General features: G+C 35.9%; 1 protein-coding gene across 2 annotated transcripts in view; it reads right to left on the bottom strand.

Moving 5' to 3' along the window:
- Window positions 1-25,379, bottom strand: part of LOC118189222 (alkaline phosphatase, tissue-nonspecific isozyme-like) — a 237,469-nt gene that overhangs the window by 11,548 nt on the left and 200,542 nt on the right. For both annotated transcript variants that reach the window (XM_085827457.1, XM_085827456.1), the window contains exon 7: window positions 9,348-9,656. In XM_085827457.1, the coding sequence (XP_085683583.1) occupies window positions 9,348-9,656 (309 nt within the window). The remainder of the gene's footprint in view (window positions 1-9,347; window positions 9,657-25,379) is intronic.

The following is a 25,379-nucleotide window of genomic DNA, read 5'->3' as shown; positions in this document are numbered from 1 at the left end:
CTGGTTAGTATCCCACTTTCAACTGAATATTGCAAGTATTTTCATTTCCAGAGTTTCCTAATGGCAAATATATTTCCTTATACAGTGGTATGCATTATTTTCGCAAATTTCCAAATTATAAATTGAAAGTTTCGAAAGTTTACATGAATTCATCTAAAAACATATATCATTAAAATTCCAGTCAAATATTCTCGAGGGCTCCAAGCAAAAACTGAAATAATATGCAGGGTGTTTACTAAGTCCCGGACCCATTTTGATGTTTAATAACTCATAAAATAATAAAGATAGATTATAATTAATAACATAAATGGTTAGATAGACTCAAAGTTTCATGACCCTTGTCAATGAATTTCCACGTATGCCCCCTTCGTCGCACGGAGAATATCAAGTCGATATTCAATTTCACGCCAGGTACCGGCAAGCATGTCGCCATCCTCACAGGCTATTGCGGTTGTAATTCTGGCTTTTAGGTCATCCATGTTCGACACTCCCCTCCTGTAAACGTTGTCCTTTACAAATCCTCAAAGGAAAAAGTCCAGCGGCGTTATATCAGGTGATCTGGGTGGCCAAGGAATTGGACCTCCTCGCCCAATCCACCTTCCTGTAAAATGGTCATTCAAAGAACTACGAACGATGGTATCCCAATGAGCTGGTGCACCATCTTGTTGCTAAAAGACATGTGGCTGAAGCTCTTCTAGTTGTGGAAATACAAAATTTTCCAACATGTCTAAGTATACGACTGATGAGACCGTCTTTTCTGTAAAAAAGAAAGGCCTAATGATTCGGTCGTGCATTAGTCCACACCACACATTAACCTTTGGGGAATCCTTTTGTGCCTCACGGTATTCATGGGGGTTTTCAGTTCCCCATAGGCCCACGTTATGGCGATTAACAATGCCAGAAAGATGCCAAAAACAAAAGAGAGAAAAATGCAATTAATAAGCAGACGATATTTAGAAAAGAACAGATATTTAGACCGGAAAATGAAATTATCTGAAATTAACCACACGCGCCGACGATATTTACAAAAGTAAAGATATTCAAACCTGAAAAGGAAAATATATAAGTTATTCCATCCATAAATGCCATAAGTTTGTTTATATCTTCATTATTTTATGAGTTAGTAAACATCAAAATGGGTGCGGGACTTTATAAACACCCTGTATTTTCTTTTCAAATGAAATCTCCTAACATTTTGCTAATCTTAAGTCTTTTGTCCGCTCAAAGACAATTTTTTAGAGTACAAACGATCCGGAATTCATACAGATACTTCGACAAAACGCAGAAATTCAGCAGCTCGCTTAGGAAATTTTAGGGCGTATGGTATTTCCGATTCTCTTGATACTGAATTTATGTTTCTCGAGCTCGCCCGTAACATTATTCATTGGTCTTCTGAATGTAATCATTTCTTCGATACCAGAGAATCGCGAAACAACTTGATTGCTTTTTTAGCTGTCATTAAGATACATAATTTTTTGAAAAACAAATAATCATTTTCGTTGGAAATGCATGCAAAAAGATCCATTATCCTTCGTTGCATTTGATGGTAATAGATATTTCCGGCTTCCAAAATACATAATCTTGCTTTAGAGTACTAGTCTAGAGAACGTCTACTAGTCTGTAAGAAAAGAGGTTCAAAAATAGATTAAAGAATGAATACCTTCTTTGCTTTATTCTGGAGGTAAAAATTGAATATTCCATTTCAATAGACAGTTTGCTTTGTTGGAATGTAATATGGGCCAAATCTAGCTATTTTTTTTTTTTTTTTTGCTTTTTTGTTATTCATAATTTAGTATACAGAGGGTGTTCACACAGGTTTATAACGATTTTCATTTTCCTCATGAATTTAAATATTAATTTTTAAATACAAACGCGGCTGGCGTCCAATTGGAATAAGGTTTAATTATCGTCTGCAGCATTAAAAATATTTTTTTTCTTCAAAATGTCGCTGAAAAATAAACAATGGATTTTTTGCGCTGTCCTAAGAGAAATACTCTTATTCTATTATTAAAAAAATCTGATGTGAACACCACATGACTTCCTTGTGCGGACTATTAAACTATACGCATTTTTTATTGCATTTCGTTTAAACTTATTCGATTGAATTAAATCTACTTCGCCGACAGCGCATAAATCACAATAGAATAAATGCATTCTTTAAAATTCACTCTATTTCTTTACCATAGTGACACTCTGGCGCTAGGTTCACTTAACAGTATTATATTTCGTTCATATTATAACTCAAAATGCACAAAATTTATATCATTTAAAGAATTATCTAATCGTTGCCACATGTTCTATTTAAATACTATAATAAAGCTAGAACGATGTACAAAAGAAATTAAGTAAACAAAACAAAATAGAAATATTTTTTCACAGACGATATAGTATTTCTCATTTAATTAATTCAGTTCTCACTTCGCGAGAAGGCAAAAATGCATAAAAACTCAAAATATGTATATTAAAAATTACGAAGTAAATCTTAAGCACTTATTTCCTCAAAAAAATTCCAGAAAGAATTAAGCATGATTTAATTGGCAATAATAAATGAATTTGTTATCTTTGTTGTTGCGAAGCTACGTTTTTCTAGATTGGCAACAAATCCACTGCTCTCCTGTTTCAAACGTAAACAAGCAATGGCCGCCATCAAAAAAAATTATTAGGCGTAACGGCACTTAAACAACTTTAAAATTGTTGATAATTCAAAAAATATTGCATACGGATTTACTAAAGGCATAAAAACCTTAACCTGAAGATAAGAACAACATAATTCAATCATTTTTAAAGCAAAAAATGTGCAATTTACAAACATATAAGAGTAAAGAAATTGAGATCACTGAGCCGGGTAACAGAGTGGATATATATATAAATATATTTATATACGTTTGGTGCGGCCGATTGCAACCAAAATACGAGGTGCAGATCTGCATGTTATAGCAGTCCTATATACAAAATTTCAATGTTCTGAGGCTACTCGTTTTAGAGTTATGCGAGATACGTACGTACATACGTTCGTACAGACGCCACGAAAAATTCTCTTCAGAATTCATTTTAAAGCAGTTTTATAATTCTTTTGGAGGAAAACAGTCTTTTATTCTGTCCTTACGTACATATATCACGAAAAAACATCGTTAAAATGCGTTCGATAGCGGTCAAAATGGATATTTTCGTTGAAATATGCTGCCTGAAACTTTTCACGACTACAATACTTCCTTTTTACTTCGTACAAGGAAGTAAAAAAGATGTTGAAAGTATGGTTTTAATATTTCTAAACGTAAAATAAGTAGCCTAATTAATATGAAAGGAAAGAAAAGTCAAAGTTTACATCTGACTAGCAAAAAGGCAAAAAATGCATACCGAACAAAGATACTTACAACTTTTATTAAGCTTTTATTAAGTCGCATTTGGTGTTTTAAAGGAAAATTAAAGTCCCCAAAGAACTATTACAAAATCTTTAAATATTTCTGTAGGAACTGCCAACAAAATTACAAAATCTGATTTAAAGGTAATCAAAACAAACAAACAAACAAAAAAAAAAAAAAAAAAAAAACATGGTGTTCATCGCCTAATGCTGAAACATGTTTCTCGGCATAAGGTTATGTGCAGACTGCTGTATGAAAATTTTTGACGGGTTAAAAATAGAAATATATAGTTGCAATTGATGAGACTTGGATATGCTTATCTGATTGCAATAGAAAAAGATCGATTTGCTACCGAAAAATAGGAGAAAAAGGACTTGATATTTTGGTTCAGCAAAAACAAGGAAAGTTTTTCTAAAGATTTTATGGTTAGTACTGGATTCTCTTATAATGGAGAACTTAAAATAAAGAAAGTAAAAAAAAATGTCAAAATTAATTCGCATTACTATCAGAAATGTGTTTTAATACTTATTTTTAAAGAAGAAATTTCATCTCTTTATCAACGCAATCTTCACTGCGTCACGCTCCATCAGGTTACGTCTCCAAGCCATACCTCTAAACCTACTGCTCTTTTTTTTTTAAAAAAAAAAAATGAGAAATGAAACCGAAATTGAAACTGGTCCCTTAAATGCATCCCCCCTCAGGTATCCTGATGTGTCTCCTATGGATGACTGTTCATCTAGGTTTGTAAAACGAGCTCTTTATAAGTGGCATCCCGAAACATTGGATGGACTCTGGAAGATTGTGAAGGAAGAGTGGAATAAAATCAACCTCCATGTTTTAAGAACAGGACACTTATCCTGGAAATCAAGATGTCATGTTTGTCATATCAACAAAAGGGCTACCAAGCTGAATATTTCTACACATAAAACAAGTGATATAAATATTGTAATATGAAAAGAAAGAAACGTCAAAGTTTACATCTGACTGGGAAAAAGGCACAAAATGCATACCCAACGGTGTCCGCCGATAACATCGTGGACGAAAACGTCGCGGAGAAAACAACGTAAGGTGAAAACATCGTGCTACAAAACATCGTGGGAGAAAACATCGCAAAGAGAAAACATCACAGTTCTAAAACATCGTGGTACAAAACATCGTCGTCGAAAATAAAGCGGTTCAAAAGCATCGCAGTTTAAAAACATCGTCGTCGAAAATATCGTGGTAAAAAATAAAGTATCTACAAATCATCGCATGACGATAACATCGCAGACATGCTGTTTTCAGGTTTTAATAATTGTAAATGGATATTCCCATAATGATTTGTGAGCGCAAGGTGTAAAGAAGGATAAATTTTACTTTCACATATTTTATTAACTAATAAATTTTTGCTGAAAACGTAAGAAGGAAACTTAAGCATAGAAAATTAAATGTAACTTATAGATTATACTTTTCATGAAATATTACCAGTAAAAACTTTATAAAAATGATTTATTAATGGCCTTTGTTAGTTAACTATGTCGGTTTAAAATTCTATTAAGTGCTATAAGTTGCATTAATTTTTTATGCTTAAGTTTCCTTTTTATTTTCTCAGCAAAAATTTATTAATTAATTAAAAATATGCAAGTAAAAATTATCCTTCTTTCCATCTTGCGCTCACAAATCATTATGGGAATATCCATTTACACTTATTAAAGCATGTCTGAAAAAAGCATGTCTGCGATGTTATCGTCATGCGATGTAGATACTTTATTTTTTACCACGATATTTTCGACGACGATGTTTTTAAACTGCGATGTTTTTGAACCGCTTTATTTTCGACGACGATGTTTTGTACCACGATGTTTTAGAACTGCGATGTTTTCTTCCACGATGTTTTGTAGCACGACGTTTTCGCCTTGCGTTGTTTTCTCCGCGACATTTTCGTGTGCGATGTTTTTGCCGCGATGTTTTCGGCTGTAACCATACCCAACAAAGGTACGTATAGCAATTATTATACCTAAAAGTCGCATCTCATGTTTTAAAGGAAAATCCACTCCCCCAAAAGAGCTGTTGCAATATCTTTAAATATCTCTGTAGGAAATGTGAACAAAATTATTAAATATGATTTAATGCTAACCAAAACAAAAACAAAACAAAAAAAAATATCACGTTCATCTCCTAACGTGTAAGACTATGTGCAGATTGCTGTATGAAAATTGCTTGGCAGGTGAAGTATGGAAATATACAGTTGCAATTGATGAGGCTTGAATAACAATCTTCACTGTGTTAAGTTCCAACAGGATTAGGCTACAAGCCAAATCTCTAATCTAGTGCTCTATTTTTTTTTTGGAAAAAAAAAAAAAAAAAAAAAAAAAACTGAAACCAGAATTAAAACTATTCCCTTTAAATGCATCCCACCCTAGTCCCCTGCCGTGTCACCTATGGATTACTGTGCATTTGAACTTTTAAAATAAGTTCTTTAAAAGCGGCATCCCAAAACATAGGATGGAAGCTGGAAAATTGTGAATGAGCAGTAGAATAAAATCAATCTTGACGTTTTAAGAAAAGGATATTTATCTTGGAAATCAAGATGCAGTATGATAGATCAACAAAAGGGCTATTAGGCGGAATATATTAGGAAATAAAATTTTAAGGTTTGTTTATATATAAGTATTTGCAAAATTGTATATTACGAAATAAAATTTTAAGGTTTGTTTATATTATTAAGGTTTGTTAATATTGTTAAGGTTTGTTTATATTTAAGGTTTGTTTATGTTATTTGCAAAATTGTTCCAAAAATATGCGAACACCCATTGTATTCTCAATGTTATTGATTTTTGAAATATCTGAAAATCTGATTTTTGTGATTTTATTTACATTATTGATTTTTCGATATAGATCAACCATTTTTTTCGACTCATACAGATGTGTAAAGTGTTACAGCAATTCTAAATAATCCAAAATTTGCAAAGAATTTAGGTTACAGCTTCGTGCAACTTAGATTTTATGTTTCTGTTTCAAAGAATATACAGATTAAGTTCCCTGCCGTACTTTAAAATTGTTCTTTCTTTATAAACGGAAATTTGTCTATCATATTGTATGTTTAGCATTAATACGTGATTAGAACAAACTAAAATAACTTTTACTTTTCTAAAGTAACAATTCTTTTATGAATGCAGTTGCTTTACTAGCATTTCATTAACTTTTTTTGTGTATGTGCTCACGATGTGTGTTCACCTTTTTTTTTTTTGTGTGTACTAATATATTTTTAATATTGATTCAGAATTGTTACTTACAGTGAAAATGGTTTTACTCACAGCACGGTATTGAAGCTATGCCAAAATTATAAAATAACTGTTATCTTATTTTCAAGTTTAGAATTATCAAACGTAATTTCTGTTTTTATATTGTAGAGTCATTAGGTTTTTTTTATGCTGGAGACGTAAAAAATGAGTAAAGGCCTCGACGGGACTAGAGCCTGGACCTTTCGAATATTGAGTGTGCTCTCGTGCTGAGTGTGCTGCCGTTACACACTAAGGCATGCAGAAGGGAGGAAGAAAATACCTTGCAGAGTTCCTCACTTCCGGAATTAAGTTAATGTTGGAAGTGAAGAATGCAAGAACTGATAAGCGAATAATCGCTTAAGTTCGGTGACAAGAAACAGCAAGATAGAAGGGTAACTAACCCTTTATTATTCCATAAGATTTAACAAAAATCCGCCTGGGAGTGTACAAGCAAAGCCCGCACTTGGACTTGAACTTAAAAGACTAAGAATTAAACTAAAACTAAAATTAACTAAAGAAGTATAGCCGAAGATATCAAGGTTCAAATCGAGTTGGCCCCTTAACTTATTTGACTACGAAGCTTAGCAAGGGCCTGAGTACGGCTGAGCCAAAGAATCTCTAAGGAGAAGAATGAAAGCTTCCATAGACGCAATGTAAACCTGTTTCGCCTCTGCGCCGCTGTACCGAAGAGCCACGGCTATTCAGTGAAACACCAGCGTAGGGTGAAATTTAAACAGCGCAGTTCGAGGAGATAGTAAATTTTTTACTTTTAAATAACTCAAAATGTTTTATTTTCGTACATTTCTGGAGTTTTATGAGCAAAAGGATGTTAGTTGGAATTTTGGGGCGAATTATAGAAATCCTGTCCAATTTTTATTTCAATTTAAACAGCGAGCCGTACGAAGACAAAATTTAAATGAAATAAATTTCTTAATTCTTTTCTTCTGTAAACTTAAAAAGGGAGGGAAACACATGCCATACAAAACGTAATAAATTTTTATGGATCCATAGTTAAAATTTTACAGTGAAATTTTAAAAGCAAAATTTGCAATAACTAACTGAAACAGAAAAAAATATTTAAAGACAATTAAAGGCACTCCTAAATAAATTGAAAACACTGAACTACATTATAATTATCCGACAACAACTTTAAAAACAAATTACCATGAAAACGTTTAGACAATTATTTGGAAACCATTGTGAAAACCAAGAGCAAAGTTTTCACCCAATAGCCAAAACCATTTCACTTACTGCATTACATTTAAAAAGGCCTTTAAAAGAATTTCACATAACTAAAACCAAGTACCTCTGACTACAACAACAAAGAACGTTTTCGAACAACGTGGTAAAAGATTGCTAACATGGCCGACGGCATGCTGCATTCTTTGATGCTGCTTTGTTGCCTCCTGATGCTATTTCGCACATGCGCAGTGAGGTACGAAGGATGGATAGCTTTGGAATGGTTTGCCCCTTTAAAGTAAGCTTCAAGGATATACATAATGTGTCTCTTCGGTCTGACGGAGCCACATTTGCCCCGGGGAACCTTTACTTCTTCTCCTTAGAGATTCTTTGGCCGAGCGTAATAACAGCTTCGAGAGAGAGAGAGAGAGGCCAAAAAGGCAGACGCGCGTAAATCAGAAACTCTGATTCTCTCTGACTCAGTAAGTAACTTCATGATTTAAATACCGCTCCTCATTAAATATTCAGTAAGATTCCAAAACTACGTTCTGGCCGGAAGTAGTAAGTTGGAGTTAAGAATTTGACATAAAAGGAACTTAAAATTTAACTGTTAGTAAAATTAACATAATTCTTACAACCTTATATACTGCCCCCTTTAAAGGGAGACTGGGGATCAGGGGACTTAATGAGAAATCCTGTTGAAGAATCATCATCCGCCACCTTTTAGTTCGGGCGCCACTGTAGAGTAATTAGGTATTTTTATGCTGGACACGTGAAATGTCCTCACCGGGACTCGAACCTGGACCACTTGAGTGTGCTACCATTATGCCACGAAGCATGCAGAAAGGAGGGGGAAAATACCTTATAATATTTTCTCAATTGTCAAAAATTACAGGTCTTAAATATCAGAGAAAATACTTAAAAGTGTTTCTTAGATCCCAGGTTGCAGAACAGATTAACATGAAAAGGAATAGCGTTTTAGAAGTAATCTATTTATAAATTCTTAAAAACTAGCATATTTAATTAAGCTTTTTAGCATTTCAAAATTTCAATTTAGAGGTGATTTAAATTTATAAAATTCCTAAAGTAACGGAGTAAAAACCTGAAAAAACAAAAACCTTAACTCTTTGAAAAACCGAAGTTTTCGCTAACCTGTATGCATAAAATACCGAACCGCCCAAAAAGGCTTTCGAGATTCACAGTAATTTCCTCCCCTCCCCATCCATAACCACACAAAGAAGAGTGAAGATTTCAAATGTCATCCTGTCTATTTCCTAACAAATAAAGATAAGAAACCACAAATAAATCCTTTTAGGACAAGCTGTCTGCAATAAACAGTTACAATGCATTTGGAGAAACTGCACCTGTTACTGCATACATTAGGGAAGAGAAGAAAACAACATCAGAATTTCGGCCGTTTTTGGCGGTTGTGGTCGTTTGAATGAAAGGCCATCTGGAGCGTTATGGTCTTCAAAGAGTTAAATGAACAATTAAGTTAAATGAACAATTAAGTTAAACTACTATTAAATTAAATACGATATACCTGTATCGGTTCCATTGAGATTTCGTCGTTTTCCATTTACCATGTGGTGCGAAGGTCCATTCGTGTACATGAGGGTTGTGTACGTCATATTGTCTTTATTGGAAACACCAGCAACTCCTAATATGGGATTCCCTCTCTTGGGATATCCATTCACAGTCAGCACATGAGAATGGTCAGATGTTACGACGATTAATGTGTCTTTGGGTGACGTCATGTTGACAGCAGTTTGCACAGCTTCAGCTAAAGACACTGTCTCCGAAAGGGCCCTTCTGGCGTTGTTCAAGTGATGGGCGTGGTCTATTCTTCCTCCTGAATGATTAACATGAAATATAGCAATGTAAAAAAAGCTGAAACATTATGAATAAAATATATAAAATTTTATCTCAAAACATAAATGCGAATTCTAACTCATTTTTGTTTCCAAGAGCTTAATATTGGATTGTGACTCAAACATTAAAAACTTCCAAGCATTTTCGTAAAGAAAATACTGCGACATCCTTCGTTAAATATTTATTACTTAATGCCATCATATATACATAAATACGTGACATATAAATGAAAATACTGTAAATGTGGAAACAAGAATATTTCATTTGAGAATTCGTAACCAAAATACTCTTGTTTCCACACATTTGAAGAACTTAGAGCCGTTAAATTAGCATAAATCAAATGTAATTTTATACATTGTATTTTTAGAAATAGAAATTTCACCAGAAATTACATTTATTCATATAGACATTCTATTATTGCGAAGAAACGCTGAAAAACCAAAATTAAATGCATCTTTTCAAAGGCAGGTAAGAGATCCTTCGCTGTTGGATCACTAGACCAGTGCGCTTTGAATTCAGACGGAGCAAATCATCATCCTATCATCCTGTCACCGGATAAGAGAAAGACCGCGTACAAAACCAATTATACACACTGAACAATGAATTAAAAACCCAAGATCAATATCTTATTGGACAACCTTTTGCGGGAATTCGTTTGGGCATATCGAGTATACATGCCTCAGGAGTGCATTTACGTCCAGAGAATGCCATTGGCTATGCAACGTTTTAGATGCTGTAAATGAGATAGAAGAGGAGAGTGTTGTTTGGATGCGTCTTTCCACCATATCCCACACATTTTCTACGGGATTAAGATCCGGGCTATGTGGTGGCTCTGGAAGATGTTGAAAGTCAGTCTGATGTCCAGCGAGCCAATTTTGAATACTTCTGGCTCGATGTATAGTTGCATTATCGTCCATGAAGTATCCGTCGCCATCAGGGTAAAAATGCAACATTGCAGGGCGCACTCGATCTGTCAGTATATCTAGATATCTCATGGCTGTTTGTTACCCTCGAGGAACACTACGGCACCACTTCCATGCCAGTAGACAATGCTCCACATCATAATATTCCCACCAGACCACTACACAGTGCGAGTAAGGCAAGATGGCTTCATGCGATTCTCGCCGAATTCGAGGTCTTCTATCAGTGCAAAGTAAGGTGAACTAGCTAGCAATTTGTACTTCCCTGCCTCGTTCGAATTAAGAACATTACATGTTCACTTCTCAATTTAGAACAAGTCGCGGAGGTTCATCCTCCGCTATTGCCACTCCAAGATAGGGCGCACCACCTGGCATTCAGCCAGACAGCACTGGTCATTTGATTTGCTACCTGCCAGTCGCTCGGGCTGCCCGTCGCAGTGGGACATTACCCAGAGAAACGAGGACGCTACCCCTCCCCCCGGCTACTAGAGCCGTACCGCTCAGAATGTGCCAGACCCCGAGGCCGGCCAATAAGTAACCTTTCCCAGGGCTTTCAGAACCACCAAGTTCATAAATTTTATACCCCCTGGCGGAGACTACCTAGGTACGGATCCTAGCCAGTAGCTTCGCAGAGTTCTCTACGTCGACCCCCCGGGGGGAAAATAAGGTGAAACGTGATTCATCCGATCACATTACCCGTTTCCAATCCTCAGATGTCCAGTGTCTTCTTTCCCGACCCCACAGCAAACGAATTCTTGCATGTCGAGCAAAAATGAGTGGTTTACTCACAGGCATCCGATTATGCATTCCTATCCTCTCAATTCTCTGAGCGTGGTTTGAACTGAAATCTGTTGGAAAGAACCTTGGTTGATGATCTGTGTCGGTTGAAGCACAGTAAAGTCCCTGTTCTGCCGTACAATTCGTCGGAGACGATGCAGATCCCGCTCTCTGAAAACTGTGCTTGAACCACAGTTGACTTCTAGAAAAGGACTGTGGGTTCTGAATCTAACTTTTGAAAACGTTTGATATGGTTGCTATTGAGAACCCATTGAGATTTGTTGTCTTCGAAATCGAGGCCCCTGCTAAACGGGCACCAACAATAAGCCCTTTTTCAAATGGTGAAAGATCTGTCGTTTTTCCCATTTTGAATACTTCTGGCTCATCGGGTTTTCGACGAATTCGAGGTCTTCTATCAGTGCAAAATAAGGTGAACTAGCTAGCAATTTGTGCTTCCCTGCCTCGTTCGAATTAAGAATATTACAGGTTCACTTTTCAATTTAGAACAAGTCGTGGAGGTTCAACCACTGACCTGACTTTGTTGTAAAAGTCTTACAGTGTTAATAGTCATCCTGGCAGAAGGGAATATTTCCTCCGTGTAAAAATATAAATATAAATATTACATGGGCATATAAGGCCTGTGTATAAGCATAGATATGTTGATTAAAAACATTGTCTTGTACAAGTTACATGTGATAGTTACATAAAATCATGAGAGTTATGTGTACATTTAAAGATTATCTGAATTCATATTTACAATACTTTTACTGAGATAATTTTAAGTAAACTTGTAATTCATTTACACATTGACTGGATTTTCAATATCATTTAAACTGCTTTACAATACTATTTTTATCAAGTACATACAAACTGGATAGTAATATGCTTACATTACAATAGCTTTGCTCCTACAATCCTGTTACTATTCTACGGGGTGAGCTATTTTTCTAGTGTTGATTTTCAGTTGTTGTAGTATTTTGAATTGCTATTAAAATTATGCTGCAAAGATACAATTCTCAAGGGAGGAGAATTTCTTAGTACCTTGCTGAGCATAGACTGTAGCATTCTAACACGCCATAAACAAAATTTGCATACTTTATCCCTAACACGCATTCAAATGAAAATCTCAAAGGTTTCTAATTCATTGGCCACTTGTGTGTATATCAGGCGTAACTAATGATTTCTGGCAATAACCAAAGAGTGCTCAATATGCCATTATTTAGTGTGACATATGCTTGTAGATTTTATAATCTTCTGAAATAACTAATTTTAATAAGGTTTTAATCTTTTGAAAATGCTATTATAATTTTAATGTTCCAAATTACGAATCAAAGGAAGAGCGGTGGAATTTCAGTTAGCTGACTATAGACATTCCAAATTCAAATTAACTGGGTTGCTTTCTCTTTTGTTAGGGAAGCAAAATTAAGTTCGTAGTGAATTTATTTATGCGTTTTTAATGTTTGTGTTGATTTAAATAACACTAAGAAATACAACAGTGCAGTAGCTATATATATTTAAGAAGCTGGTAAATAAATTTCAGTGAAATGAGCACGATTCGTAGAATCGCTTACAGTCTCCCCAACCCCAAATATGTAGAAATAGCTTCCGCATTTTATTTTATACAAATAAAAATAATTTCTCTGTTAATTTCAATGCAGCAAAAATAATAATAAAAAAATACTCTTTCCATGAGTTAGGGAATTGATGTATGTGAAACGTTACTTAATTGCTTTCTTTTATTTAAACCAGAAATACACTCATGTCCATAAATTAAGGATAATTTAAAGTCACGCGTAAATCGAACTCTAAAATAAATATATCACCTGTAAAATCACTACACACATCTTCAATAATCATATGCAAATTTCAGGAAGTAACCAGATGACACCGATGGTACGTCACAATGATAAGAGTGTAAGAGAGTGATATATAAAGAATACAGGCAAAGAAGTAAAATTGTTCGCAGTTGCTTTATAAGCATTTCAGTGCAATAACCGAATAGTTATGACAAAAAGGACGCATTTGGATGATTTTTTACGTGGTAGAATTATCGGCCGTCTGGAATGTGGGCGTACCCAGCTGGAAGTATCAGACGAACTTGGAATTTCCCAGAGTGTCATCTCCAGGCTTTGGCAACGATTCCAAGATGATGGTAACGTGAGTAGACGTTACAGCACAGGTCGCCCCAGAGTTACAACGCTGAATGAGGACCAGTATTTGGCAGTTACTGCCAAAAGAAACAGGCAGAGCACAGTCTCAGACCTGTCTCGTCAGCTCTCTTCAGCCATTGGTACGACAATTTCAAGGCAGACCGTGTACAGACGCTTAGAGCAGTTTGGTCTATATGCTCGTAGACCTTTCAGATGCGTTCCACTTACTGAAACTCACTGTCACCTGTGGTTATCCTGGAGTAGAGAGTTTGCATTCTGGACACCGCAACAGTGGGCTTGTGTGATGTTTTCCGACGAGTCCAGGTTTAGCTTGCAGTCTGATTCTCGCCGGACGTTCATATGGAGAGCTCCAGGTAACCGTTACCAACAAGAAAACATCATTGAACGACACCGTTACGGTGGTGCAGGAGTGCTCGTTTGGAATGGAATTATTCTGGGTTCCAGAAGTGACCTGCATGTTCAAATTGGAACCATGACAGGCCAAATCTATCGAGACGTCATTCTGGACAACATGTACGTTTGTTTCGGGGCGCCATGGGCGCACAATTTGTGTTTATGGATGACAACGCCCGTCCTCACCGTGCAAACATCGTAAGCGAATGCCTTCAATCGGAGGATATCACCCGTATGGACTGGCCAGCATTCTCACCGGACTTGAATCCAGTAGAGCACGTGTGGGATATGCTTGGCCGACGAGTTGCAGCCCGTCAACCTCCTCCTACATGTCTACCGGAACTTCGGAGAGCATTGCTTTTTGAGTGGTGTAATATCCCCCAAGATCAGATCGATAATTGGATACTCAGCATGCCTAGACGTTGTACGGACTGTATTGCATCGTCTGGGAGACATACAATGTATTAACAATCATACAAACCATGTAATATTGGTTTTCTGTAAATAGGTGTTTTTTTTTTTGTAATTTGCTCCAAGGAGGAAAAAATCGCTAATTTTTTTAATAATATGAAACATATAGCATCGTTTTTTGCTCTTTACCTTTTGTTTAATAAATAAGCTTTACAAATAAGTCAAATTTGTTTTGCTTCTAACTCTTCCTTTGCCTGATTTTCCATTATCCTTAATTTATGGACATGAGTGTAAATGGTTGTATGCAGACAAATAAAAATAATTTCATTTTTTAATTTTGTCCGAAAGACTATGCTCTTTTTATATAAAAGATACTTTGTTTTAACAGTATAATGTTCTTGAAATCAATTAGCGAGAAATGAAGCAGATTGGTTTTACGTGCATTAGAATAAATACGTGTTTCGTTCCAATTTATTTAAAGCCAACAATAGGGCAGCCAGTCCAGTAGGGAAGGTAGTTAACAGGGTAAAAGCCTAGTTGACGGAATTACCTTTCATTCCAGGAGTTCTATAGCACATGCCCCCAGGACGTTATATATACAAATAGGTAGGTCTTATGTATTACCATACATGGTAGGTAAACTAGTATAATGGATTTAAACATTCAGATAAGAATAAGGGCTCAAGAAACTGTTTGGGCTACCTGAAAATCAATTATCTATTTACGAATTTTCCAGTGTATTTCTAGTGCGCTGTGTATACAGCTAGCAGAGTTTGAATTATGGCACTACACGAACCGAGGACCAAGGTGTTGGCTTATGGAGTACCTTTGCTTAATTAAACAATTACCTCCGCATCATCATTAAGAAATTATGAAATAATTCAGAAAGAGCAATAGCTTTTAAGGTTTATCCCAAGATTTTAACAGGTATCTTTAGTTAAAGCTACTTTCCTGTGCTTTCTAATTTCAGTTTACAATTTCCTACCAGATAGAATCGCTTTTAATGCAAATGAATGGTATTTAAGTTCCACCAACTTCGAGAGAGAGCCTCAGAGTTTCTGACTAGCGCGCATTCGACTTTTGGCTCTCTCTAAGCTCTTTGTCACTACGCTCCGTAGGTCCTTGACAGCTTCGCCAACTTATTCGATATTTAGGGGCCAACTACTTAGAATTTTGATAGCCTCGGTTATATCTTTCTAGTTAAGAATTAGTTAAGTTTTATTTCCTATTACTTTGAGTTCAAGCCCAACTGGAGGCTTTGCTGTGCGCTCTGAGAAAGGAGGCCGACTGTTCAATTCTTATTTTGAGTAATAAAGGGTTATTAACCCTTTTTGAGTTTTACATCTCTGTTCCCAAACTCAAGCGATTATTCGCTTATCTGTTCACGAGGTTCCTACACATTTAGCTGTTACATGAAAGGGGAGAACACCATAAGCTAAAGAACCGTTACGGTTTTAAAGATCCAAGAGGTGAATAAGAAGTCAGCACATGGGACGAGAAAAGTCTTTCAGCAATTCTTTGACCTGAGAGGAAGGCAGGAGAACCTCCGCTGAGGCAATTAAGTAGTGTAAGAGGTGATGATTGAGAACGACACCTATTAGGTGAGAGATTGGAAATCTAGTCAAAAAGCTGTCCAGAGAAAAGAGAGTCCCCACTCCCAGGGTGCCTACTTCTGGGGTCACGGAGACCACAAGAAGGAGGCAGCTTATCTAAAAACTCTCTCTTTGGCTATCATCCAAACTGCTCTGGCTTGCGCAAGGCCATCTTGATGGGCCATCTTCATCTCCCATCAAGAGGGCTCTTGCGCCACTACCAAAATGGCCATATACTACCAAGATGGCTCATATACTCAGCAACCTATGCGCTCCACAAATATATATTCGCCGGACCTCTACGTGTCCTCCATATCAATCTCCAGCAATCACATGTTATTCCCATCTTATGGCCCCTCGTCTGTAAACACACCCCACAATGTACAGTATATGTGATCACTGAGGCCAAATATGTATCTGACATGTGGTATATGTGTATTATTATTTTTTAAGTGTGCTTTATTTGTCATAAGTCTTCAGTGTTAATCAAGTGTATCCCTCTCCCCCTTTTTTCCCCTCTGCGTGTGTGTTTTCTGTACATTTTCATGTTTTTGTGTTTGCATACATTTAGTACCTAGCTCTGAGCCCCTCACCTGTAAATCCGTCCCACAAGTCTCATACCTGTAATTATGTAATTAGTCAAGCAATGTTAATAAGTCGCCCCTGTTTGGCCATGTAAACTCCTGCACCCTTAATAAGCTCCCGGTGTGGACTCTTGAGGCCACAGGGAGTTGTTGCCATTAGATAGTGGAAGGCGAGGGACACATGCCTGTTTATCTCTGGTAGCCACCAGGCGTCCCCGTCTTCCGTCACCTACCTACCTACCAAGATGGCCACTCTCCTGGTGCAGCCTCGTGTGGCTCCAGAAAGCTTTTCCTGTAGTTAGAGGAGGGCGTAGAACACATGCTTGTGTACCTCTGTTAGACACCAGGCGTTCCAGTCCTCCATAACCTACCTACCAAGATCGCCCTTGCGCCACTACGCCACTACCAAGATGGCCCTTGCGCCACTACGCCACTACCAAGATGACTACGCCACTACCAAGATGGCCCTTGCGCCACTACCCTCCAGACAAAGTCTCCAGGAATATGACATAACTATCCGTCATAGAAGAGGATAGTCGTATGGAAACGCCGACGTCCTCTCCAGAAGACCCTATCCGGAAAGCTGTCGATATTGTTTCCCGGTCGAATACATTATTCTCTCAGTTTTCTTTCTAATGAAAATGGAAATCTTTATTGTGTTTCACAGAAATCATTATGCTCTTAAAATGAAATTAATCCGAAAAAAAATTGGATTTTGCACAGCTCTTAACAAAATAAAGAATGCTAAAACATTTATCCTTAAAAATTCTTTTTATCGATCATCTCATCTTTTTTATGGTTCCATATATCTTTCTCAAAGTGCCATTGCATTCTCGGAAAGTTGTTACCTATGCCCTATCTTAAAACAGAATAATAAATCTATTCAGTTTTTATACCCTTTTCCTTCTACTCAGAGTGCTCTAGATGTCTCTAGATATTTACAGGCGTAAGTATGTTTTAGTCTTTAGCCCTGAAGGTACGTGGATATTTCTCACGGTTAAAATAGAATGGAGGAGCATATTTAACAGTTAACGTCGCACTGTAGTTTTAGTGATCAGACAGAAAGAATTTTAACCTTTTCAAACATCAGATCTTTCCCTTACATATTACTATATCTTCTACACCAATAATGGAAGTGCTTGAGCGTAGTAAATATCATTCGTTGGGTTGAGAAAATTATGTCGTTAAGCTGAGGTGTGTTATTTTAAATAAGTGTCATCGCGTGATACCAACCGTACATTATTGCGTGAATACTTGAAGTTCACGGACGTTATTCCGAACATTAGCAGTATAACAACATAATAAGGCATTATCTGCTCAAATTTGCCGAGAAAACGCAAATATTTTAAATCAAATTATGCTTACACATCAGGCGAGTTTTCCTTTTTTAATTTCGGGGTTTTACTGTGTATAAAAATATTTAGGTGTAAAACATTGAAAGATACTTCAATAAATGTGATGTATATCGTTGCATGACATAAATAGAAGTTTAAAGTTTTTTAGGTCAGAGGCCGTTAGCCCAAAAGGTTTCAAAAGGTTTATTAATTTCGTTTTGGCATTTTCTGGCGTTTCACTATAAACGACTTCTGACTTTTCGAATTATTGCCACTTAATATTATCACCCTTTTTTTAAAGGGTGATAATATTTAAATAAATTAAATAATGGAGAATCTGCATGAATGTATATATGTTTCTCGCATTGTGATAAAACAACGGATTCTAGAGCCATCCAATTTTGAATAACGTACATCTCCACCCGAATAGGAATATAGGCATCTGGAAGCCCAAATTTGGAATTTGGAATTTGTTTTATTATTTATTTCCTATTTTGTAAAGCATTTATGAGTTTTGATTAAGAAACTCAGCGATTTAACAGCGAGGAATGACAAAACTATACAGGAAACAAAAGAAAAAAAAAACATTTTTATCTCCAGCGCGCGAGACTGTGCCCCAGAAATTCTAAAGCTCTTTTAAATATTTTGCGTTATTTCTGTTGGATTGAATTTTATGGTTTAAGTGCGAAGAACATGATATTCAATAAATAAAGATAGCACACAAAACGTTTAAAAACGCCCCACACGGCGTAATATAAAATATGAAAGCTTTCAGATTTTATTTTTAAAATTAAACAAATTCAATTTTTTTTAATATATAGCGAGGTGGAATTTGGAATTCAAAGTCTCCATTTCAACATCTTGATGTTTAAAATGATGCCGATTTCTCTTTGGGCTTTTGTAGCCGAAACGGACATCGACTAATGTGCATGTAACTAAACTGAACTGAAAAAAAAAAGGGGGGAAGAGAGACACAGAGAAAGAAGAACCTCACAGGAATATAATACAATTATAATAATAAATAAACACCAATTATTATTGTTATTAATTATTAATAATTAAATATACAATATACAGCACAGAAAATGCAATCTGAAGTAGCTTTAATCTGAAGTAGTATTAGTTGGGACTAATTTCTACAATAGGGCCAATATAAGAGCAGCTTTAGAACAGTACAAATAAAAAAGCTGTAATAAACTGAAAAAAAAAAAAAAAAAAAAAAAAAACTATTTATCATAAAATTAAATCGTCATGTCATAAAACACTAAACAATGTCAGTTTATACTCGAAAAATACTTTCAGTTTTAAAATATTCGATCTTAAACGATTCACAGCTATTTTTCCGAAAACTTCTATTACTCAGTTGGTCACCATTTAGTTTATTACAGCGCAAGAACTATAAACCCGTCTCAGAAGCTGACCATTAAAAAAAAAAAAAAAAAAAAAAAAAAAAAAAAAAAATCTGAAATGTTTCAGATTTTAAATTACGTCCAAAGGGGCGTTTTTTTAAAGTTTTGAGTGTTACCTTTATTTATTAAATATCATGTTCTTTGCACTTAAACCATAAAATTCAGTTCAAGAGCAATATCGCAAAATAATGTTAAATTAAGCATATCTTTAGAATTTCCGATATACACAGTCTCGCGAGCTGGAGATAAAAGTATTTTTTTTTTCTATATAACGTTGCCATTTCTCGCTTTTAAAGCATTGAGTTTGTAAATCAAAAATTCGTTAAAGTTTTACAAAATATAAAATCTATAATAAAACAAATTCCAAATTTGGGATTTCAGATGCCCATATTCGCAGTAGGATTTCGTCATTCAAAATTCGATGGCTCTATGTACCATTGTTTTATCACAATGCGAGAAATAGTCAATCATTTATGCAGATTTTTCATTATTTAATTTCTTCAAATATAATGCAGGACTCTAACATTTTGTGGCAACAGTTTGAAAAGTGAACCGACGTTTATGAGTCCGACGCAAAATCGCAAAACGAAAACAATAGTCCTTCAGGGACAAAGCCCCTTTGGACTAATAAACACTTATATTCTGGAGTAGTAGCTATTACACCTATGCTATAAAATACCTATGTAAATACCTATGTTAAACACCTATGTTACGAAACACCTTTCTAACACCTATGTTAAAAAGTTGGGTCCATAATTATATTTAATTTTCAGATGAAAAATGGGGACCGATGATTTACGAAATTAAAAGGACTATTAGTGTATACTGATCGTCCGGTGGCGAAGTGGCTAACGCGTCGCGCAGCTGCGGCACAGGTCCGGGGCTCGATCCCCGGGCTGGGCAAGGCCTTTCATCCCTTAAGTGGGTCGATAAAATGAGTACCAAGTTCGCTCGGGGACTAAACACCGGGGGTCCTGCGACAAGCTGACCAGGGCATGTGCTGATGCCCTCCTGGCCCCAAAGGTCAAGAAAGCAGAAAAAGGGCACGGCAGGCCGTGGCCCGCTAGGGCTGTTACGATACTGACACTGAGTTTAGTTTATTAGTGTATACTTCATAGTAAGTGAGTTCCGGCCAACATTACTATTGATGCCTAAATGGAAAGGAATCCACCGAGCATCTGGCACCGGAACCATCTGGCACCACCGAACAGCTGGCACAGGAGAGATAGTTATCTCCTAAATCCTCAGCATGTAACAATATTAATTCCACTAGGAACAGTTTTAAGAATTTCAAAGAAATCAGATAAATACTCCGATTCAAAATTAGGTACTAAGATATTCCGAGGTTCGAATCCCCTCGAAAGGACTGGCTGCATAGGCGCTTTCATGGGTTTTCCTCATGTGCAACGTGTATACGAGCCAGTTCTCTTAGAAAATCCTCCATGAAGGCATGCTTCCCCTTAGGAGCTGCCGTAATCAAACAAACTACTAAACTAGGTACTGGACGTATTGAATGGATGTAATGATAACATAGATCAAAATAATGCTTGCATTCGAGTTTTCTCTGTTCTCCTCATTCTGAGTTAACACTGTAAATTTAGATCCAGTCATAAACTTTCAGAGAATTAAGAATCACATTCACCGTCATCGTCAACCAGATACTACAGCATAATCGGACTTCGATACAGGTATTCAAATATTAAAACAGACACCAGTTACGTGAGTGTTCACGAGCTACAGCAAAAGGCTACACGAAAATCGTATTGTTATTACTGTTACTAATTAATCCTCTTGATCTGAATTACAGCCAAATCAGATCCAAGAATTTTGTCGCGGTCAAAAGGAAAGGATTTCACCTGTCATTGGCCTGGGGGGATTTCATAAATGACAGTACAGATTGTGGGGTTCTACCCTTTTATCTAGCAGCTTAATATGTAGGAATCTCGTGAACACTTAAGCGAATAATCGCTTTAGTTCAGGAACAGAAGCGAAAACTCGAGAAGAGTTAATTACCCTTTATTTCTCAAAATAAGAATTGAACAGACGGCCCCTTTCTCAGGGCGTACAGCAAAGCCTCCACTTGGGCTTGAACTCAAAGTAATAAGAAATCAAACTTAACTAATGCTTAAATAAAAAGATATAGCCGATGCTATCAAAATTCTAAGTAGTTGGCCCCTAAATATCGAATAAGCTAGCGAAGCTATCAAGGGTCTGAAATACGGCCAAGTGTAGTTTTAGCTTAGAGAGAGACGTAACCAAAAGGTGAACGCGCGCTAGTCAGAAACTCTGAGGCTCTCTCTCGAAGTTAATGGAACTTAAATATTACTCATTTTCATTAAACGCGATTCTAAGAACACATTCTGGGAGGAAATTGTAAGCTGAAATTAGGAAGGACAGGAAAATAGCTTTAACTATTAAAAACTTAGGATAAACCTTACAAGATTTGCCCATCTTCATCCCAGAACTTCTTCCCTTATCATTAGCATCTTGGTAGGATTTTCGGCTAAAAAATATTGTAAATATCCCCATACCTCAAAGACGTTATGCGTTTTCAAAGACCAATATCTTATGCAGGATTTGGACATGGGCACAAGGTTATGAAATTTTCCCTAATAAGCCAAGTGAACGAAGTTTGCTTGAGAATTTAATGGATGGGGTTGATTATTGTGAGGTTTTCTTTGAATCTAAAAAAGAAATTTTGTCCTCAGAGACGGACAAGCTATTAAAGAGTTCTTATTTATTTTACGATTATTTGAGTTCGATTAAAAAAAATTAAAACATGAACCTTTTATTAAAAAGATTGATTTGTTCAAAATGGGGATGGAATTTAATTTGGGGAAAAGCCTTTTTACCCACTCTGTTACTCAACTCCTTGAGCTCAGTTTTTTTCATTCTTATATATTGGTTTTGAAAGTGCATTTTTTATTTTCAAAATGATTGAATAATGTTATTCTTATCTTCCGGTTAAGGTTTTCATGCCTTTAATCTGCATGCAATACTTGTAGAATTATCAACAATTTAAAAGTTGTTTAATTGCGGCTAAGTTCAATTTTTTAACCAAAGCAGCCATATTTGTTTATCAGGACTGGTATTCCTCTTTACTTGCCTTGGAAACATGAACTGTCCTGACTCGAAACAGGGAGCTTACTAAAGCTATGTTCAATAAATTGTGAAGTAGACAATACACGCAGGAAGGGTATACGAAACCCTTTATTTTTCTATCTTTACTCAGATTTCCGGACTTCGGAATACAGAGACCAACCACTTGTGGTCTGAACGTAAGAATATAAAAATATTAACTAAAACTCTAACTAAACTAACTTTGGATTAATATACAAGTGCCTACTTTAAGATTGGCCGTTAATTAACAAGAAGCCGTATGTAGTACAGAGAGCTGCTAAAACTACGATACGTTTAAAATTATCAAGAGGATTAAACCTCTGGCCTTGAAGGCAACCAGCAAACGAGTAAAACTGCTATGGCAAGCGGCCTGCTTCTAATAACTCCTTCCTCTCTCTTGCTTGGCAAAAAGCCACAACTTAAGTACTTGGCGTTAGCAAGACAAATTTGCATAAATAAGTTAAAAGCTTTTAATTCTGGCCGGAAGTAGAAAATAAGAAGTGATAGTAAAGATTTAAAGTAAAATAAACGTTAGTAAAACTTAGGATCCTTACATGTTTACGTTTGAAACTTAGTAAAATAGTGTCGTCAGTTTCTGCACCTTCAGTGTCTTTTTGCTGAGTGGGACGAAAAATAAACTTTGTTTGTGCACCGAAAAATTTGCCTTGGCTTTTTTCGGTGCACAAAAATTTGCCGAAAAATGCACCGAAAAATTTGTCGAAAAATGGCTCGTTTTTGCGTAGAAACTGTAATTTTAATTGTAATTTTTTAAAATTGTTTTAACTGTATTTGGTATTTTATATTTTTTTTATGTTTTTCAACTTTTAATAAAGATATTTTAAGGCTTTATGTACATTTGCTTTGCCGCGAAGTGAGAAATAAATTAATTGAATGAGAAATCTGTCTAATGAAATTCGAGGAAATAAGTTTAAATGAAATGCAGCAAAAAGTAAATATAATTTAATATTCCGCTCAAAGAAGTCATGTGGTGCACACATCAAAATTTTTACAATGGCATCAAAGGCATAAATTTTCTCAAATTAAGTGACATTCCGTAGAATTCTTTAATGGGGAACTCTATATAAAAACTACTTGACTGTAAAATCAAAGATAGAAGAAATCCGTAGAGGTTTTTATGGAACATAACATAAAAAAATGTGTCATACTAGTTAAATCACTTTCGAGAAAAGGAACAAGAGCAGCTTCGCAATCTCTTGACAAGGATAATACAGTCGAAAAACGATGAAACCCTAAAGTGGATCGCATAAGAAAAGTTAAAGGAACCCAAATTCGAAGCTTTTACCAGATTAAAATTCATTTGAAGCTTTACACGCAACATCCTTATTGAAACATTTTATTTTTCTTAAATCTTGGAAATTCGTCGAAGTACATAGTGTATGGTACATATATAAATACCTAAATGGCTAACTATTTTATGTTTTAATCCTCAGCAGTCCTTACATATATTTTTTTTTAAACTTCTTTACCTTCTCGGTTTTGCATGAGTAATTTCGGTTTTGCTGTGTTATTTATTGTACTTTATTGCTTTGTACTTCTTTTGTAGCTTTTCTGTTTTCATTTTTTTTTTTTAACTTTGACATCCTCTGACGTCTTATTTCATCAATAGAAAGGTCTTCCACCTTTTCTTTTTACCTATGGACAGTTTGATTAATTTGTAAGTTAGGCAATTCTTCTGTCTTATTAATGTTACCTATAAGGTAAGTAACTATATGTTAAGTAACAATTTACGAAATGGAAACTGTCCAAAAATAGTGATTTTTGAGCTGGTTTAGACGTCCATATGCATCTCTGGTCCTAATTGGCAGGGTTGTGGAGTCGGTAGGGAAAATGACCGACTCCGACTCCTTCATATAATTAAATAATACTCCGACCTTCATCTTATATATATGCGGCTTAAGTGTTTGTCGCCGATAGTTTATTGGTTGCTTTTGTAACTGTAAATCGTTTTATTCCCCGTGCAGTGCAGCGCGGGACGAATATTATGAGAAAGCTAAGCCGGAAAAATTAAAAATACAAGAGCACGTGCATTTAACACTTAATAAATAAATTTAACATCTATATATAATAGAATTCGGAAATATGCGACTGGAAACGATGAAAAAGAATAAAATGAAATAAATAAATATTTTTATTATATGCGGCTTAGGTGTCTGTTTGTTGCCGATAGTTTATGGGTTGCTTGCGTAACTGCTCTAGCCGATGGGGTCAAGTTGCCACGGCACAGGGTCGCCGTTTCTATTGAGACGTAGACAATTTCCTGTAAAACTTGCCTTTGCTATGACCATCGATAAGTCTCAGGGCCAAACGCTTAAGCGTGTTGGCATTTTTTGACCTGAGCCTGCATTTGGACATGGTCAACTTTATGTTGCCTGTTCAAGAGTTAGTGAAAGAACGGACGTATAATTAAAAATAATGGATGATCCTCTGCAAGGCGAGTTTAAAAATGATGGAAAGATCTACACAAGAAATGTTGTGTACAAAGAGATCTTTGACATGTGAATTCACATTTTATTATTTAAATCACCTTTATTTATTGAGCTAGCGGTGGCTCTTAAGAAATGTACCGCCTGTGGCACTCTAAGCAATTAAGCAAGTAAAAGGGAAAAACCCCGTGGGGCAATAAGCAAAGGGGCGTCCTCGCCGCCTGCCCTGGGTAATTCAGTTTGAATTAGCGGACACCTTTGTACAAATCATTTTAATTATAATTTTTAAAATCTAGAACAGCGGTCATTTCGTTCGACTGCCGAGCTTTCTAATTATTATATACTTTGTTGTTTTATTTTTACCATTCACGCTTCACGAGTTAGGCGAAACCACAGCTGTGTAAGGTCGAGGGCCGCTGTAATAGGGAAGTATCCTCATATCTTTCTGCCAGTTGGAAATTTAATTACCTTACTGAAATACATTCTTATTAATTGGATTGACTTATAATGAGAAAGCACGTCAAGTCTATAAGCATAAGGGAAGGACG

The sequence above is a fragment of the Stegodyphus dumicola genome, chromosome 12, assembly GCF_044657685.1.
Source record: "Stegodyphus dumicola isolate Sdum_Otavi_A_Nest chromosome 12, ASM4465768v1".
Lineage (NCBI taxonomy): Eukaryota > Metazoa > Arthropoda > Arachnida > Araneae > Eresidae > Stegodyphus > Stegodyphus dumicola.
The sequence above is the reverse complement of the archived record's forward strand: the minus strand, read 5'-3'. Positions and strand labels throughout refer to the sequence as shown.